The 21188-nt window shown below is 41.5% G+C and overlaps 1 protein-coding gene across 24 annotated transcripts in view; it reads right to left on the bottom strand.

The window, feature by feature from the left end:
• Window positions 1-21188, bottom strand: part of tcf7l2 (transcription factor 7 like 2) — a 218660-nt gene that overhangs the window by 135858 nt on the left and 61614 nt on the right. For 21 of the 24 annotated variants that reach the window (XM_072914123.1, XM_072914124.1, XM_072914122.1 and 18 more), the window contains exon 4: window positions 2346-2447. The exons of the other annotated variants lie outside the window; for them this stretch is intronic. In XM_072914123.1, coding sequence (XP_072770224.1) covers window positions 2346-2447 — 102 coding nt within the window. The remainder of the gene's footprint in view (window positions 1-2345; window positions 2448-21188) is intronic. 24 annotated transcript variants of the gene reach the window in all.

Consider the following 21188-nt stretch of genomic DNA (forward strand, 5'->3'; position numbering starts at 1 on the left):
TATATATAGTCAAACAATCTGTAAAATAGCTAAATATACTGTGCTACAAATATTTATTAGTGGCTTATAAAGCTGCAGCTATCAATTATTTTAGCGTGTTCGGTTAATTGAATAATCGGATAAAACACACATAATAGCCTCAATGCATATCCATCCATCCATCCATTTTCTACCGCTTGTCCCTTGTGGGGTCGCGGGGGGTCGCTGGAGCCTATCTCAGCTACAATCGGGCGGAAGGCGGGGTACACCCTGGACAAGTTCCCACCTCATCGCAGGGCCAACACAGATAGACAGACAACATTTACACTCACATTCACACACTAGGGCCAATTTAGTGTTGCCAATCAACCTATCCCCAGGTGCATGTCTTTGGAGGTGGGAGGAAGCCGGAGTACCTGGAGGGAACCCACGCAGTCACGGGGAGAACATGCAAACTCCACACAGAAAGATCCCGAGCCCGGGATTGAACTCAGGACTACTCAGGACATTCGTATTGTGAGGCAGATGCACTAACCCCTCTCCCACCCCTCAATGCTTATGTTAAGGGAAATACCGTATTTTTCGGACTATAAGTCGCAGTTTTTTTCATAGTTTGGCCGGGCTCCAGTGCGATTTATATATGCTGTTTTCCTTCTTTATTATGGATTTTCGGCAGGTGCGACTTATACTCCAGTGCGACTTATACTCCGAAAAATACGGTAGTTTAAATACATATTTTTCTGTTTGTTCATTTTTCTTTTCTAATAAATACACTTCATCAACATTGAAATTGCACTTTCAACATGTGAGCGTTAAAAAATTGAAATAAAAAAACTCTCCGCTTTTGGCCGCCACAGAGATCACGGCACTTTCATTTGTCTATGAAATTAAAGTTCTAGGCACTACTAAATTTGATAAATTTTAATAATAACACTCAAACAATTAATCCAAGCAACAGAATATAAATTGAAACTTATTTTATAATCAAACTAATCGATGGTGTGTGTGCATGTGTGTGAGTGACAGGAAGTAAAGCTCTGCAAAAGGGAATCTTTTGACATCAACAACCTAACTTTTGACCAACCTAACTGGATTCAAGTTGATATGGGGATTATTGCTTTGCCCATCCCTAGTTTTTATGTAATAAAACCTAGGTAAATTCTTTGATCTTTGTTTATGTTGTATTTTTTCTCAGTGCTTGTCTACATAAACAATTACAACAATGTCAGGTGCTCCTTTGGCGTCGTCCTCAGCAATTGTACAAAGTCGCAACTACAACCAGTAAACTTTCTTTTTTTCCCTTTTAAAATGAATCATAAAGCATCGAGCTACCAAGGCAGATGTGAGGCCTGTAGGTATTTACAGTCGTATGACTCATTACAGGAGGGAGAAAAAAGCAGGGCTGAAGCATTTACCTGCCTACGACCGGTTTAAGGACTCTTTTTAAGATTGCAATCCTAAAATAACAGCGCAAGAAACAGGGCCCTGTGAACTCCTGGGTTTAAAAATAACGCCCGCATCCAGCAGGAAGATGAGGACGACCTGAGCCGGGCTTGTTTTGTTCCGAATAACACTGTCATCGCTAATGTCTTTGTCTCAGAGACAACTCTTGACAAGGTTTCAAATAAACAGCCTTGTCGAGTCTGGCTATTTTAAGACGACCACAACTCAGATAAGCAGGGTACAAAAAAGTAGTGCACTAGCTTTTTTGCTTTAACAAAAAAAAAAATCCCTCATGATGAATTACAGACTATAAAACCAAGTGTACTGATCAAATGTCCAATGTGACTCACAGGGGCCAATGACCATACACTGCTTTGTTGCATCGAAACCATGACTCACGGAAAAACATCTCTACAAAACTCAATGTAAACTTACGGCCACCTGGCTAATTCTACCAAAACCTCACTCTCATTGATTTTTCCTGCACACACAAACACCCTCATGTTGGACCTTTCCACTGACCTCTGGAATACTTCCTGCCTTTGGCCAACTAACTAAGGTCCAACTACAAAACGCCAACATTCTCCCGGCTTCCTAGATATCGACATGCCCCAGTCCACAAAACTCTACCAGAGTTCTCCTCTGACTCGACGGGTATGGTAATCAATGCCGGTGGATCGCCCACACGGCGAGGACAGCAGAGCAGCAGCTACCTCATTCCAGTATCAAAATGTTCTTTGCTCGGAATAATCGTTCTCCTTGGGGATTAGTCACCTTGTTTGACTTCTGCACCTGCCGCGCTCCCAGACCCGACCGCCATCCAGTCAAATACATGCAAGTCATCACAATGCCTCGGTGTTCCCAAGCAAACAAAATGATATTCTGGTGAAGAGCTCGGGGGGTGGGGAAGCAGTTTTACTTACAACGATGTGTGCCGGTGATGGGGACCTGGCATCTTTAAGTGCTTGTCTACTCTGAAGACTTCCTGGTTGAACATCTAGCAGGGGCCATTTCATCTGTAGGTACTGAATGGCAGAAAGGAAAGAGAATGGAAAGAAGGAAACAAAACATGTTAACAATGCAGAAAGCAAAAGAACCAAAAAAAGGGGAAGGTAACATTTCTCGACGAGGGTGGCAGGACGTGCAAAAAATACAAGGTGGATGGTGGATGAAGGGGGGATGGGACTAGGGGGGCAACGGTATATGCATTCATAATCTGATTTTTCGGTACGATACAGAAGCGTAACATGTTCCTACACGCAAATAATTAGAAATAGTCCTGCTGGACTGGAAGCGCTAACTAAAAAAAAATTAAATTCAGACTATTCAAATTGTTACACTCATGCAGCATTTCAATTTCCTTGCCAAACATTGTCGAAACTATTATTGTCTTTAGTTATTGAATTGAGAGTTTTTTTGTTGCATTTAAAAAAATAATAAATGTGTTTTTACACAAAAACTAAGCAGATTTATGTTTTAAAAATGTTTTCCGTACTACAGAACCCGCTAACCAGAATATATCAGATTTGTTACTGTCCAAAACATTGCTCATCTGTTTGACATTTTTGGGGAGTGGAGGACATTTTAAAAGTGTAATTGTAAATAAATAAATACTTAACTTATTTATAGATAAAGGGTTGTACACAGAATATGATTATCAAGTAAATTTGTAACGTCAGTTAATTATAAGTCAAAATGTCCTCTTTGGGTATTAGAATAAAGATCTGTCATTAAATGCAAATACAAAAAAAAAAATGTTATTTGTACTCCTATATATATATATATATATTAGGGCTGCAACTAGCGATTAATTTGATAATCGATTAATCTGTCGATTATTACTTCGATTAATCGATTAATAATCGGATAAAAGGGACAAACTACATTTCTATCCTATCCAGTATTTTATTGGGGGGAAAAACAGCATACTGGCACCATACTTATTTTGATTATTGTTTCTCAGCTGTTTGTAAATGTTGCAGTTTATAAATAAAGGTTTATTAAAAAAATTAAAATAAATAAATAAATAAAATAAAAATAAAAATAAAATAATTTAAAAAAGCCTCTGCGCATGCGTATAGCATAGATCCAACGAATCATGACTAAATTAATCGGCAACTATTTTTATAATCGATTAGTTGTTGCAGCCCTAATATATATATATATATATATATATATATATATATATATATATATATATATATATATATATATATATATATATACATTCTTTACTTTACTTGTATTTATCATAACTTGTTTATTTTCTATTGAAATATGTACAGTTTAACTTGTATTACATTGTTGTCTTATTTTTAATCCCTACTTTAAAATTGTCATTCTCAGTCTTTCAGCTACTATGTGACGTTATATTTATTGATACCTTCCTTTCTTTTCCCACAGGAAGTGAACACAGTTTGTAAAAGTCATGGTGTGAGTGAAATATCAGTAATGGACATGGAGAAGGGGTACAGTAGAATTAAATAAACTCTGCTTCTTACTCCGTGTTATAATATGACCACATGATGTCCCTTGTGTAACATGTTGAGCATGGTTATGAGTTGATTATGGTTATGATGTATTAGTTTTAAACATCTTTAACAAGTTACCCCTAAGGAACATCACATGGTTACATTTGCACAATTCAGCATATCTGAAAAGGAGCATATCTGAAACAAATCAACCATAACATACCAAATCAATACATGGGTATAGTTGTTTTAATGTTTATTTTTTTACATTCTGTCTTTGCTAGAATAAACCTACAATCACAGTTCAAATGCCAACATTCAAATCAGAATAACCCTATTTGAAAAGCAGTGCCGGACTGTACGCAAAAGGAACCGAAAGTGACGTAGAAAACGGTGATGATGGCGTACTTTTGCACCACTAGATATGTGCGCTGATTTCAGAACAAGTGGTAACAATTGTGGCTTTGGAGGCGACCTCATGTCATAAATGTGACTGTTAGAGGCATTTTATTGTAACCCATAAAGAGGTTTGAGCGTGGCGTCTCAACCAGACTAGACCTCCTGACGGCTCCCGTGAATGATTGACTTAGCCCATATTATCAGACATTGGCCTCTATCCCCCCCTTCGCCACCAAAGCCTTTTGCTCTTGCTTGCTGTGTCTCTGTGTCACACGTTCCAACTGATAAGTGCAAGGAAGCAAGGGTCATGTGAAAAAGTGCGTACGGTCTGGAGTCCTCCAAATGTGATGACACGCCGCATGAGCTTATGTCATTTGTTTTTCTTTTTTTTCCGCAGAACTTTGATTTCATTTTATGAGAAATCAACAAAAACATCCTTGTTCCACCACGTACGTCACCTGTGATAGCCAAACAATCGCAACCACAAAGACAAGGACCGTCAGCCAGCCCCTGCATGGTGATGACCTTAGGAATTACCATGGATTGATTAACGTGAACCCCGACTTAAACAAGTTGAAAAACTTATTCGGGTGTTACCATTTAGTGGTCAATTGTACGGAATATGTACTGTAATGTGCAATCTACTAATAAAAGTCTCAATCAATCAATCAATGACAAACTGTGGTTTAAGCTTTGCTTATCAATGTCCACCTAGATATTTTTGAACCTCAATTTTTCTTCCGCACAACTGTGAATGACATTTGTTGCGCCCCCTATGCGTTTTGCTTGAAATAATGCTTTGGAAAATATGTACACATAGTGTACCGTATTTTCCGGACCATAGGGCGCACCGGATTATAAGGCCCGCTGCCGATGAATGGTGTATTTTTTATCTTTTTTCATACATAAGGCGTACCGGATTATAAGGCACATTAAAGGGGTCATATTATTATAAAAAAAATTCTAAATTGAAAACCCTTCCTTGTGGTCTACATAACATGTAATAGTGGTTCTTTTGTCAAAATGTTGTATAGATTATGTTTTATATATCATTGTGGAGGGGGGCGTGGCCTGCGGGCCTGCAGCGAAACGGGGTGTGCCAGGACCGGCCTCGAAGCAGGCATGTGATTTGAACTTAATGAAAAAGACTGAAAAACAACTGGGGGTCTGGGGGCCACAGGTCCAGGGCTTTAAGAACACAGGTGCCTGGACCTGTGTTCTTAAATGTGTATTCCCCGTCTTCCATGTCAAGAGCAGTTTTGATTTCGGCTTACATGGTAAACAACTAAAATGAATGTTTTGGGCATTGTTTTATCCAGACGCATATATTTTTCCAAATGTGGCCAAGTAGACGCATTGTGGGTTTCCTGGACGCCGCTAAAAGAAAAATCTAAAGAAGAGAATCCCTCTGCCATCATCCACTAGTTTTTTAAATATATATAAATCGCCCGCTTGAATATTCGCTCTTCTTCTCTCCGACTCTCGTCGTCATTTAAGATACGTTGTGATTTCCCTTCCTGGTTTGATGACCCACCCTATCTTGCCTCATCATAGCAAAACCACCAACCAATCATAGATGTTCTTATATGTAAACCAACCAATAATCAGTGATGATTGCTTCGCTACGTAGCTTCGATTTTTAAGTTAATTTTTTATGGAAAACCGTAGTTTTTACCACTGGATTATCAAAAACTGTACTCCTTACGGGAAAACCGTAGTTGTTGGCAAGTGTGGCAAAGAGACGGATCAAGATTTTAACACACATTGTAGGTCGGAAAAAACGAATAAAAACGGAAAATATTTTTTTATATTTTTACAGAGATAAAAAAGACGGATTTCCGACTATAGACGGAAAAATCACATGCCTGTCGAAGTCAGCGACAGGTGCGTAGATGGCCTACCTGGGCTTTGCTATCTAATCACCTGTCGCTCTGTATAAGCAGCAACCGGGAGGAGAGACGTTGTTGGAGCTGGAGTGAGAGCGAGAGCGAGTCTGCTAGAGAGACAAAGGACAATTGCTGAAAAGCATCCTGCAGACATTTTCACAATACAACTGTATTGTAACCCTGAACCCGGCTCTCAGGTCGGTGCTTGGTGGTCCGAAGAACCCACTGAGGGGCAACCTCCACAATCATCTACAAGTCGCTTTCTGACAGTCGCTTCAGGATGCGCCGTTTTGTGGGCGGTCTTATTTATGTGGCTCATCATTGGTACTTTAACTTTAAATGTGGCGAGAGACGACTGTATTAGGCATTTTCGACTGTATTAGGCATATTTGTCAGAAAAATAATAGCAGACCAAACATTGTTGGGTGAATGCTTTGACATATTTTCACCCGTTCACCCCAAGGAAGAGAGCGCTTAGATAAACAAGCACATGCAGTATGTAAAAACTAGGGCTGCAACAACTAATCGATTAAAATCGATTATAAAAATAGTTGGCGATTAATTTAGTCATCAATTCGTTGGATCTATGCTATGTGCATGCGCAGAGGCTACTTTTTTTAATTTTTTTATAAACCTTTATTTATAAACTGCAGCATTTACAAACAGCTGAGAAACAATAATCAAAATAAGTATGGTGCCAGTATGCTGTTTTTTTTCTTCTCAATAAAATACTGGAAAGGATAGAAATGTAGTTTGTCTCTTTTATCTGATTATTAATCGATTAATCGAAGTAATAATCGACAGATTAATCGATTATCAAATTAGTTGTGAGTTGCAGCCCTAGTAAAAACAATCCTTTTTTGTAGCAATTTGAGGAATTAATCACCAAATCATTAAACCACCAAAAATTATTCCCGAGCACGACCACTGCTGCTGCTCACTGCTCTCCTCACCTCCCAGGAGGTGAACAAGGGGATGGGTCAAATGCAGAGGACACATTTCACCACACCTAGTGTGTGTGTGTGACAATCATTGGTACTTTAACTTTAAACATTTTGAGTTACTAGGAAATAGTGATTAAAACTGTTGATATATTTTTTCACCTTTATGTTAGATTTTGATTGCCTGTAGGGGGAAATTAATTTCAATGTTGTGTCGTATCCTGCTAAATTGGTTGTTAGCGTGTGACAGAACAAAACCGTTTCTACACACTGGGTTTTTTGTCCGAGTGATCATTTATGCCCATCATCTGATAACCACATGGAATCGTTAGCCGGAGGTCAAGATCCGTATCGCACAAAAATTGTGTTAAAATGAGGTTCTTTGTTCATGTTCACAAATTCCAATACTGCTAAGCAAGTCCATCACACATTGGCAGGGAAGTACATTGGATTAAAAGTCTTTGTGTTGCTGTGCTGCAGCAGTGTCCGCTGGTTTGTATGCACGTCGGAGTGTGTGCGTGTGTGTGTGTGTGTGTGTGTGTGTGTGTGTGTGTGTGTGTGTGTGTGTGTGTGTGTGTGTGTGTGTGTGTGTGTGTGTGTGTGTGTGTGTGTGTGTGTGTGTTTGAGTCAGCGCTGGTCAGAGAGAGTGTGTCACGACCCTTCCTTAGACTGTGTCTAAATCAGTGGTAATTAGCGAAGAGTTCACGACGGGGTGCCTGCCAGTGGTAGACGCTGGAGGGAGTTATTGACTCCATGACCACAGTTACAACCCCTGCGAGGGGTGGAGGGGACGACAACAAAACTGTTGGTGCCTGGTGTTTCTCCCTATTCATTTATGACCACAAGACAGCTTTTAATGCTGCAAAACTTGGCTTTGTTTACACTTGTTTGGGGGTGAAAAAGGCTGTAAAAGTTGGGGATTTAACAGTTTTGTGGACCCTCGCTACACACCAGGTATTAATTGTCACAGTGTGGGAGGGAGTGGTGTGACCACGCTGCTGTCATTTGTGAGGTAACTCAAGATGGGTGCCGGAGTGGCTAGCAGGCCGAGTGGCGATGCGGCGGAATTGCGAATGCATTCATGGGTATGTCCTGTCGCTGCATGTGCACACATGCTCGCAAATATTCAGACACAGCTGCAGCCCAATGAGGGGTCAGACATTCTAAAGGAGCATGAAGGTGACACCTCCGAGAGTGGCAGCGGGGTAAAGAGCCCATTTAGCAATGCCCGTAAATGCCGACATTTTTGCTAAATGTTTTCATGTGGCTGTAATGTATACCGTATTTTCCAGACCATAGGGCACACCGGATTTTAAGGCGCACTGTCGATGAATGGTCTATTTTTATCACCGTATTATAGAGTGCATTAAAAGGAGTCAAATTATTATTACAGATGTCCGATAATATCGGAAATTATTGGTTTCGGGTTTTTTATTTTATTTTATTTTTTTAATTAAATCAACATAAAAAACACAAGGTACACTTACAATTAGTGCACCAACCCAAAAAACCTTCCTCCCCCATTTATACTCATCCACACTCATTCACACAAAAGGGTTGTTTCTTTCTGTTATTAATATTCTGGTTCCTACATTATATATCAATATATATCAATACAGTCTGCAAGGGATACAGTCCGTAAGCACACATGATTGTGCGTGCTGCTGGTCCACTAATAGTACTAACCTTTAACAATTAATTTTACTCATTTTCATTAATTACTAGTTTCTATGTAACTGGTTTTATGTTGTTTTACTTTCTTTTTTATTGAAGAAAATGTTTTTAATTTATTTATCTTATTTTATTTTATTTTTTTTAAAGTACCTTATCTTCACCATACCTGGTTGTCCAAATTAGGCATAATAACGTGTTAATTCCACGACTGTATGTATCGGTATCGGTTGATATCGGTATCGGTAATTAAAGAGTTGGACAATATCGGAATATCGGCAAAAAGCCATTATCGGACATCCCTAATTATTAGAATTTTTTTCTAAATGTAAAACACTTCCTTGTGGTCTACATAACATGTAATCGTGGTTCTTTGGTCAAAATTTTGCATAGATTATGTTTTACAGATCATCTTCAAGCCGCTTTCTGAGAGTCGCTTCCGGATGCGCTGTTTGGTGGGCGGTCTTATTTACGTGGCTCACCTTCGACAGCGTCTTCTCCCCGTCATCTTTGTTGTAGCGGCGTAGCGTGCAAGGACGGGTGTGGAAAAAGCGTCAAAAGATGGAGCTAACGGTTTTAAAGACATTCAGACTTTACTTAAATCAATAACGGAGCAGCATCTCGTCATTCGGAAACAACCACACCGGAAATGTGTTCCGTTGAAAAACCGTCCGACCGGAACGCTAATAACTAAAGTTCCTTGGGTGAATAATGTAAACTCACTACACCGGTATGTTTTAGCACTTTCATGGCGAGTTTACTGACAGATATAAGTAAGAACTTTGCACTACTTTATATTAGAAATGGCAATAGCAGAGGATGAATGAAGAGAAAAAGAAGAAGCTTATCGACTACGGCGACGGTGCGGACAACTTTTCAGGATTTACGCAAATACAGATCAGCAGGTACCAGAAGGTAAGAAAAGTTGCTTTTGCATAATATTGCGAAACAAAACGCCAGATAATATATACACACACCATAATAATACTCGTATGTTTAATGCGCCGACAATCTTTCAAGCCGTGCGGCTTCATAGCTTACCAAAGTCGTACTAAAACATTTTGATAGATTTTTGAGCGCTGTGTGTATTGTTCTATATTTTCAATGGAACATTTAAAATGTTGGTGTTATTTACTTGAGACCCATCATAGTGCAGACTACACTTATCTTTTATGTTTGACTGCCATCTACTGGTCACACTTATCATTACACCATGTACCAAATAAAATAGCTTCGAGGTGGGTGAGCTCAACCAAACTTATTCCTTACATTGGGCGCACCGGGTTGTAAGGCGCACTGTCGAGTTTTGAGGGGAAAAAAGGATTTTAAGTGCGCCTTATAGTCCGGAAAATACGGTAAATGGTGCAATAATGGTAAATGGAGCCACTTGTTAGGGTATACACACTGTCTCTTTTGCACAGAGGTCCCACAACGTTGCACCTTATTTATCCACCTTTCCCCTTTATACAGAACTCGAGTGAGAAGACAAAAGTTGTAAAAAAAACCAGCATCAAAACAAATTCAGTGAAGGAAGAGAACTCGGCCATAGATCCTTGTACATCGATCTTACAGAATTGCCATGTACTGTAACAGAATATCCCGCTATATCCCTTGCTCGAAAAATTTTAACTTTTCCACCTTTTTCCACCATTGTGTCACACAGCACCAAAACTAAACAAAACTTTATCTTGTTGAACAATTAATAACAGTTAGAGATGCTACCTCAGTAGAAGCATTTAAGTCCCATCTTAAAACTCATTTGTATACTCTAGCCTTTAAATAGCCCCCCTTTTTTGGACCAGTTGATCTGCCGTTTTTTTCTTTTCTCCTCTGCTCCCCCCTCTCCCTTGTCGAGGGGGGACACAGGTCCGGTGGCCATGGATGAAGTGCTGGCTGTCCAGAGTCGGGACCCGGGGTGGACCGCTCGCCTGTGCATCGGTTGGGAACATCTCTGCGCTGCTGACTCGTCTCCGCTCGGGATGATGTCCTGCTGGCCCCACTATGAACTGGACTCTTACTATTATGTTGGATCCACTATGGACTGGACTCTCACAATATTATGTCAGACCCACTCGACATCCATTGCATTCGGTCTCCCCTAGAGGGGGGAGGGTTACCCACATATGCGGTCCTCTCCAAGGTTTCTCATAGTCATTCACATCGACGTCCCACTGGGGTGAGTTTTTCCTTGCCCTTATGTGGGCTCTGTACCGAGGATGTCGTTGTGGCTTGTGCAGCCCTTTGAGACACTTGTGATTTAGGGCTATATAAATAAACATTGATTGATTGATTGAATTTCCCTTGTGGATCATTAAAGTTTGTCTAAGTCTAAACAAAATGGGCAGACAGAGTTGATCTAACAATAGTGCATTTCACACAGAAATGGTATAACATTAGCACATCAGAGCTATACAATTAAACCCCGCATTTATTCATCAGTGCATTTACCACAGAACACATGGAAGTGAAACTTGGATGTTTGATATGCGCTGTAGCCTCTTTTACACAGAGATCCCGAAAAATGTCTCCTTATAACATTAGTCCGGTGGTCAGCAACCCGCAGCTCTTTAGTGCCGCCCTAATGGCCCCCTGGAACATTTTTTAAAAAGGATTGAAAATAGAAAAAGATGGGGGGGAAATATTTTTTTTGTTTTAGTATGCTTTTTGTTTGAGGACAAACATGACACAAACCTTCCCAATTGCTAGAAAGTCCACTGTTTAATATGTTTAATATGAGTATTTGGTGAAAATCGTTTTGTCCTACTAACTTCGGCGGTTCTTGAACTCACTATAGTACTTAGTACTAAGTAAGTAGACAAAGACTCCTAATTTCATAGTAGTATCGACTAGATACGCTCTTGTACTTTGTATCATTACAGTGGATGTCAGGTGTAGATCCACCCATAGCGTTTGTTTACATTTTGACGCCGGTGAGCTACAGTGTGTAGCGAAACATGTTTAGCTATTCCTCGTCCTACTTGTAAGAAACTTACTTTATTTGTCGCCATGGAGGCCAGGATTAGTGATTTACAAGTAGCTAAAACACTGCAGACTGCGGCTGGACTTTAGCCGCTAGCTAGCTACCCATGTCTTAAAGCAGTGGTTCTCAAATGGGGGTACGCGTACCCCTGGGGGTACTTGAAGGTATGCCAAGGGGTACGTGAGATTCTTTATAAATATTCTAAAAATAGCAACAATTCAAAAATCCTTTATAAATATAAATAAAAACCTATCTTTTTTTCCAAATAGTTCAAGAAAGACCACTACAAATGAGCAATATTTTGCACTGTTATACAATTTAATAAATCAGAATCTGATGACATAGTGCTGTATTTTACTTCTTTATCTCTTTTTTTCAACCAAAAATGTTTTGCTCTGATTAGGGGGTACTTGAATTAAAAAAAATTCACAGGGGGTACATCACTGAAAAAAGGTTGAGAAACACTGTCTTAAAGCACCTCTTACTGTGGGCTTTTCAGTGTTATAACTTCACCTTTATATTCAGTTTTTACACCAAAATGCGTCCATTTTCCCTTTTCTGTCTACACACTGTGTCTGCTTGGAAGTACTCTGTGATTGTGCGCTGCCAAACATGCTCGCTGGCTGAGTAAAACCAACAATGACACGACGTGACGATGACGACGGGGGGACCGGTACTTTTTAGAGGCGGTATAGTACCGAATATGATTCATTAGTATCGTGGTACTATACCAGTACTGGTATACTGTGCATTATTGTTGTACATTGTTGGAATGCCAGTGGTAAATAAGTATTCTAATAATACTTGATTGTTTTCTTCTTTGAAGGATAAATATTAACGTGTGCTATTGCAAAGCCTTGATTTTAGTGAGATTAGTACACATGCCTAGCCATAAATGCGATGTTACTAATAACTGCCATAATAATTAATTTAGGTGTCTCGGTTTTCAACCAAGGTTTCCTCTTTTTCAATTTTTTGGTGCATCAGGCTGTGGCGACAGAGGGAAGGTAACGTAGCGCACGTCTTAACAAAGTAGCTCCACTTCAGTTCTACGATTGCAAATGTCCTCGCTCACTGATCCCTCCTGCAGGTTTTACAAGCACGCCAAGGAAAACGGAGCCCTGGCAAGCCCCGGCTTTTCCGACCACCCCTGTCATTGACCCCCGCCTCTCTTTCCTCTCTCCATCAACCCTTCCTCCTCCTGCCTCCCCTGCTAACGGACGCACCGCCTGGGCTTGAGTAGGCCACGACCTCTGACCCCCCCTCTCTCTGCTGCTCCAAGCCCCTCCCGGTCCTCCCCCCCACGTTGCGACCTGAAAACTCTCCCGCTATGAGGGGGGCCCCCCGGGTAACTCAAGAGCCATTCCAATGTGACAAATTGCTCCGGAGTTCCAGGATAACTCTCCCGTCTCCGCCGTCTCTCTTCCTGCATACCCCCCCCGGAACCCCCACTCCGACCTCAAACACACAAACACTCTCCACCACTGCCGCCGCTACAACCCCCTACCTAGCCAGAACCACCCAGATTGCTTCTCCCTCTCCTTTTCTGCCCTACACCCCTCATTCTCTTCCCCCGAGCTGGCGCCCCTCCTCACCCGGCCGACCCCACAATGGGGGCTGAATGACTCAATTGTCTCTGATGAAGTGAAAGACAACAGAGTCCTCCACATCCTTGTACTGCGATGAACTCAACTCTCAACTGGCCCCAGCTTTTCCTGATTTCCCAATCAAACGAAAGCCTCTTGGTAAGGGATTGGAGTTGTGATTATTCTGGATTTTGGTTTGACGTGTTGCCTATAAGAAAAAAGTGGCTTGTCAGAGGACAAAGGTCTTGTAATTACTTGGGTTGGACAAGCAACAATTTGAATTATGACCCTGCGGTTTTATGCCTCTATCAAGCGGTACAAGTGACACTTAAGTACATTCAAGCATCCTCAGTGTCCACTAGTGGCGTAAAGGGCCTATGTAAATTGTGTTTGAATACACACATCTAACATATGTATATATGCATGTATTCATGTTGTCTTTTAATACTGTCAATTCTTTTCTTCAGCAGAACCTCCAGGTTCTTTAACAGCTTTTTCCCTCTGGCCATAAGAACGCATCATAATAATCCCCTCAATTCCCCCCAAAAACGGATCAACTCGTTGGAATATAACAACCGTAAACGTGGATGCATATGCAAAAGTGCAATATATTTATCTGTACAGTAAATCTATTTATATCTGCACCTTATTGCTCTTTTATCCCGCACTACAACTAGCTAATGTAACAAAATGTAGTTCTTATCTGTACTGCAAAGTTCAAATTTGAATGACAATAAAGGAAGTCTAAGTCTAATGATTAATGCAATGTTTTGGGGGGTTGCAACAATCGATTGTTTTAATAGTCGACTAATCCGTGATTATTTTTTCGGTTAGTCGAATAGTCTAACAATTATTGCTTACTACCTGCTGTACATGTTTGAGTTTGACGTTGAGTCCGCGACTTGATATCAACCGCTATTTTAAACCTATTATAGTAAATTCAATTGTTACAAAAGAAACAAATTACTGAGAAACTGAAACTAATGATTTTACTTTATTATTACGGTGAAAAATAAATCAGACTTAAAGGGAACGATATCCTGCAAACATGGCATTCACTACGTTTCCATGCACTACTAGTTCGATTTTTTGTATTTTCACACCTACGTGTGAAGTCCAAGTACACCATGCACTTTCTCTAATTCCACTATTGATCATATGCCATGTGCCTGCCGTACACTGGCAGGCACATGGCGCTTAATTAATTTTAGTACGGTTAAATTAATTCCTTTTCTGGTTGACCTACTACAACTTGTTATAAGTGATGTCCGCTGTAATATTAAATATTAGGTCTCTAATGGCTATGCTGATGTTAAATAGACAGCGTCAAATCAAATCAAATCAACTTTATTTATAAAGCACATTTCAAGAAATTATCTTGGATTGCGCTACTACCAAACAGGTCCGAAGCAAAGACAGACCGGGGAAGAGTTTTTTCGAAGGAATTTTCGGATGAAGAATCATGGAAACAAACTTTTGAATGTCTCGGAGTTCTTTCATGAGGCTCTGTCGATTGATGGAAGGAGTTTTAAATCCAAAGAAAAAGACCGTCCGTGCCACGGTCGATACTGTTCCAGATGAAGTTTGCAATGTTTTGGACTATCTTGCCAGTTGTGCAGAATACTGAGTTAATGCTAATCAGTTTGGATTGCGCAAATGCAGCGTGAAGAGGTTTGTGTACACTTTATTATTTGCCTTTAATTTACCTGCTTTACTATCTTTCATCTCATTCATATTTCATTCGGTAGTCATGATTAGGCTGGCGTTTGACATTTCCTTAGCTACCTTCTTTAATAGTTTATTTTTTCCTAACATCGATGCACTTCAAAATGTTCTGTTCTTTTCAAATTTGTGAAGCAAATAAAAAAGTATCCTCTTCATGACAATTGTTGCTATGTTTTTATAGAATGGTATCTGCTTCTGGGTTGCATCCCAAGCATTGAGATTGGCGCCTGCCAGACACAAAAGGTCCTCTCTGACTGCAAACAACCCACTCGAGAGATCTGGTTTCCAATCGCATTATCCAGGTGTGTTAGTCTGACTTTTCAGAAACCAAACACGATCGGATTAAGGTGTTTCCATGGGCTCTAGGAGGCTCATTTAGAGAGGAACTATTCGAGAAAAGAAACTGACTAAGTGCATGGACACGTACTGACTGAATGCAAAAGTATTTTTACCCACTACTGTTAGGGATATTTAGCTGCAATTATTTACAGAAAGAAACAAAAGTCTAAACATGAACATTCCTAGCGGCCTATCAATTAGAATTTCATTAAGCGATTAGTCGACAATAATCTTTGTCGAGAAATATGTATAATCAGCGTTGTTGATTATGCCGCTTAATGGTTGCAGCCCTAACTTTTTTGTATATTACATACATACATACATACATGGAATATGGGATTTGTTGGTCCAAGCCTTGTCCCGGATATGTCCATATTCCCCCCCCCCCCCAAGACAAAAAATGTAAAAGTTGAGTCAGCGTATGTTTGGGATATGAAGATTTTTAAGCGCAAACCAACCAACGACTTCTCCCCAAATGAGTCAGAGCTTTTCTTCTTGTCGCACACACATGTACACAGAGTATTAACCTGTCGGAATGCACGGTTGTAAGGGAGCTAAGAAAAACTAATTTTTATTGCGATGAAAGAAAGAGATGCATTTTGTCTTTTAACATTATATTCCAGTAGGATATTCATGAATAATTGCGCTAATCTTCCACATTTTCCCGTTTGTATGGATCTGCCAGTTATTTTATTCGTTTTATCACAATATATTTTTCCTCAGAAAAAAGGCGAGTCTAGAGATGCATACATGTAAACCAACCTTCCACTCACTTACAAACTATATGTTTTTCTTATTGCAATCCATCAGTTATTTATTTCACTTATATTCCAAACAGGGATTCATTTTGTTTAAACCATTCAATTTGTCTTCACTTTCTCTTTAAAACACATTTAAATCGTGTTTAAATAAGAGCTGTTGTCCGATAATCGGGTCGATACAGTTCTTTGGGGCAGAAGGGAAAGTTATATTAAAGTACCAATGATTGTCACACGCACACTAGGTGAGGTGAAATGTGTCCTCTGCATTTGACCCATCCCCTTGTTCACACTTGGGAGGTGAGGGGAGCAGTGGGCCGCGCCCGGGAATAATTTGTTGGTGATTTAACCCCCAATTCCAACCCTTGATAATGAGTGCCAAGCAGGGAGGTAATGGGTGCCATTTTTATAGTCTTTGGTATGACTCGGCCGGGGTTTGAACTCACAACCTACCGATCTCAGGGCGGACACTCGAACCACTAGGCCACTGAGTAGGTCTACACAAGATTGATCACATCAAAAGGGAGACTCATCACTTTTGGGGGTTTTCAAACCAAAAACGACACAAAGTTTTAAGCCTGTGACAGGTTTAAAACAGAAGCCACATGCACAGCTTGTTCATTTTGGATTATGATAGTAAAAAGGCCTACCAGACCAATCAAACAAGCTTTTAAATGTAACAATATGTCCATTTTGCCTCAAGTTCAGGAGGACAAAGGGAGTGATGATGACGAGGATGATAAGGGGAAAGGAGAAGGGGGTGGACAAAAACAGACAAATAGCAGCTTGGGGGTTTACATGCAGCATGTGGATGTCATGTGTCGCAGATCTGCTGCAACCCCATCTGTTAAACATGGCTGTCCATACACAACATCGTCCGTGCATGTTCTATTTTGTTTTTTAGCGGCACCCCCTTGCCTTGGATAAGTAGCACATACACACCTAATTTTGTACCACTTTCTCAAAGATCCTCCAGGGGGAAAATCTCCCAGAGAGAGGCGATTGACAGCTTGCACAGATTACACCAATCAGACCGCTACCGCTATAAAGAGCTTTATTAAAGTCTGATAAAGACGAGCCCATTAGAATCTCAGATTAAGGGATTAAACCCATCCAGTTTGACTACAATCTGATCGCATTTTCTCTTGATCTGTTGCAGCGAGAGTAACAGGTGGAAGGAGAAGCAAACAACAGTTGCTGAGGAGGGCACTCTTAATTTTGTCAGGCTTTGAAATCCCTCTGGGGTACGAAAACAGCTGTATAGATGTTTTCCGGCAGAGTCACTCACACTAAAACAACTGGATAATGTTTAATTGTACACAAACATAGCAGAAATGTGGCAGGTTTATGAGTACATATTGGAACAATATATATATATATATATATATATATATATATATATATATATATATATATATATATATATATACATTTATGAGTACAATTTGTACTCATAAACCTGCCACATTTCTGCTACGTTTGTATATATATATATATATATATATTATATATATATATATATATATAAATAAGTAAATACATATATATATACACATACATCCACACACATACACTACCCCACCTGCATTGATAGCCAGAGGCAGGAAAATAACCGAGAACTACGGGAAGGCCTGGGGTTTGTGCGCCCTCGAGCAGGAATGGGTCCATTGGGTCTGTGTTTGTTTCAAAGCCGGAGCCACATGAAGACTGCCCTGCACTGCACTCGCCACCGACCTGAACCAATACCACCAACTATCTACATTTCCCTGCAGCCGGATTTTTACAAATAAACACGTCTTCCAAAAGGGAACGTCCACAAGGCTTCTTTCCTGGAGACTTCCATTTTCAAATGAACACATACTTGTCGAACTACAGCGGATCCTCCAAGGTCCGCCACGATCCCTTCCAGGACGTTGGACAAAATCTTAAACTTGGAATATAAATAGAAACTAAAAACAGAGAGTGCAGACTTCCTCCAGGCCCTACTTCCCAATAGTAAAGAACAATCATGACTGTCATCCAGTTCTGACATTTCCTGAAAGTTCCGTCAAAATCTGCACCTAACTTGTATGTTGCTATTGTTCTATGGCAAAATTAAATACACAATATAAAACCCCTTGGGTGGAGGCGGGGCCGCAAGCATGGACACACAGAAAAGTACGTAAGGTAACATTGTAGAAATGGACCAGATCACCCAAAAAATGTAATCCCCAAAATCTAACCACTTGATCTTCATCCCATTTCTGACATTTCCTAAAAAGTTTCATCAAAATCTGCCCACAACTTTTTTTACTACTTAACTGACGCTGGTGGAAACATCACCAGTTATCATAATCAGTTGCAGGGTCAAACATGATTATACAACCTTTACTAACAGTAGGTTGTTTCCTTATTATCAATGTTTACTTTGCTATTTTGTACAGCGCAGCCTGGAGATTGAAGGGTGACAACTTTGCAAAAGGGACCAAGACTTGCTGCTATATCTTCCTAATAGCCAGCGCCCTGTGCAGTGGACATTTCTGTTGTGCATAGCAACAAAATGTGTAATTCTGACAAAGGTTAAGAGACCAAAGACAAATGTCCACTGCACAGGACACTGGTTCTCAGGAGGATATTGTACCAAGCAGACAGGACAGAGACAAGTTTACCAGTTTGATTGCAACGATTTGCTGAAGTCTCGTCGAACGATGCACACACCTGCATAGGAGGCTCCACTAACAGACAAAATGAATAAAAAAAACACATGTTGCCATATTGCACTGAGCAGCCAGGACACAGACCAGTCTACCATTTTTGTCACTTTGATTTGCGGACACCTTCCATAAATCTAATTTAACAAATTGACATGCAAAACCCTCAACATATATGTCAAATTTTTGGATTGTTAGATTAAAATGAATCAACTGAGCAGCTGGGACACTGACTCGTCCCCCTCACCCTGATTGACTCTCCCACCCCCGTCTCCATTGTAGACTCCTTCCGTTTTTTGGGCACCACCATCACCCGAGACCTCAAAAGGGAGTCGACCATAAGCTCCCTCATCAAGAAGGCCCAGCAGAGGATGTAGTTCCTGCGGCAGCTGAGGAAACTTAAGGTGCCGACCGAGATGCTGGTGCAGTTTTACTCAGCCATCATCGAGTCCATCCTGACCTCCTCCATCACCGTGTGGTTCCCCGGCGCCACAGTCCAGGATAAGCATAGACTGCAGCGCATGGTACGTGCTGCTGAGAAGGTGATTGGCTGCAAGCTCCCATCCCTCCAGGACTTGTTCTCCTCCAGGAACAGGAGGCGTGTGGGTCGGATCACAGCTGACTCTTCTCACCCTGGACACACACTATTCTCCCCTCTCCCCTCAGGCAGGAGACTACGGTCCATCCAGACCCACACCTCCCGCCACCTGAACAGTTTTTTCCCCTCGGCCATCAGGCACATGAACAATAACTCCTAACAGTAGCTCCCTAGAATTCCTTCTAAGTCTATAACAAGATCTGATAGCTCAGTTACAGCTCTTGTTATTACCAAATCTGTGTTATATGTGTTTTATGTTGCACAATTGCACCAAGAAAAATTCCTAGTTTGTGAACCCGTTCTCAAACAATGGCAATAAAACGATTCTGATTCTGATTCTATACTATACTATTTGATTCTATACTCTCGGCAGGGTCCTTGAGGGTGCATGGGAGTTTGCCCAACCAGTCTACATGTGTTTTGTGGACTTGGAGAAGGCATTCGACCGTGTCCCTCGGGAAGTCCTGTGGGGAGTGCTCAGAGAGTATGGGGTTTCGGACTGTCTGATTGTGGCAGTCCGCTCCCTGTATGATCAGTGCCAGAGCTTGGTCCGCATTGCCGGCAGTAAGTCGGACACGTTTCCAGTGAGTGTTGGACTCCGCCAAGGCTGCCCTTTGTCATCGATTCTGTTCATAACTTTTATGGACAGAATTTCTAGGCGCAGTCAAGGCGTTGAGGGGATCCGGTTTGGTGGCTGCAGGATTAGGTCTCTGCTTTTTGCAGATGATGTGGTCCTGATGGCTTCATCTGGCCAGGATCTTCAGCTCTCACTGGATCGGTTCGCAGCTGAGTGTGAAGCGACTGGGATGAGAATCAGCACCTCCAAGTCCGAGTCCATGGTTCTCGCCCGGAAAAGGGTGGAGTGCCATCTCCGGGTTGGGGAGGAGATCTTGCCCCAAGTGGAGGAGTTCAAGTACCTCGGAGTCTTGTTCACGAGTGAGGGAAGAGTGGATCGTGAGATCGACAGGCGGATCGGTGCGGCGTCTTCAGTAATGCGGACGCTGTATCGATCCGTTGTGGTGAAGAAGGAGCTGAGCCGGAAGGCAAAGCTCTCAATTTACCGGTCGATCTACGTTCCCATCCTCACCTATGGTCATGAGCTTTGGGTTATGACCGAAAGGACAAGATCACGGGTACAAGCGGCCGAAATGAGTTTCCTCCGCCGGGTAGCGGGGCTCTCCCTTAGAGATAGGGTGAGAAGCTCTGCCATCCGGGAGGAGCTCAAAGTAAAGCCGCTGCTCCTCCACATCGAGAGGAGCCAGATGAGGTGGTTCGGGCATCTGGTCAGGATTCCACCCGAACGCCTCCCTAGGGAGGTGTTTAGGGCACGTCCGACCGGTAGGAGGCCGCGGGGAAGACCCAGGACACGTTGGGAAGACTATGTCTCCCGGCTGGCCTGGGAACGCCTCGGGGTCCCACAGGAAGAGCTAGACGAAGTGGCTGGGGAGAGGGAAGTCTGGGCTTCCCTGCTTAGGCTGCTGCCCCCGCGACCCGACCTCGGATAAGCGGAAGAAGATGGATGGATGGATGGATGGATGATTCTGATTCTGATGTTTATCACTATGTTTTGCTGATGCCTTCCATGAAGAAAATGTCATGTTTGACACGCATGGCCTTCCCCTTGCACGCATCCTTTTTAAATTTGAAATGAATAAACTTGTTATCGCCTTATTGTACTGATCAGCCACGACAGACTGCTTAGCTCCGATTTGCTGACATCTC

The sequence above is a fragment of the Nerophis lumbriciformis genome, linkage group LG11 (assembly GCF_033978685.3).
Source record: "Nerophis lumbriciformis linkage group LG11, RoL_Nlum_v2.1, whole genome shotgun sequence".
In the NCBI taxonomy this organism is placed as follows: domain Eukaryota; kingdom Metazoa; phylum Chordata; class Actinopteri; order Syngnathiformes; family Syngnathidae; genus Nerophis; species Nerophis lumbriciformis.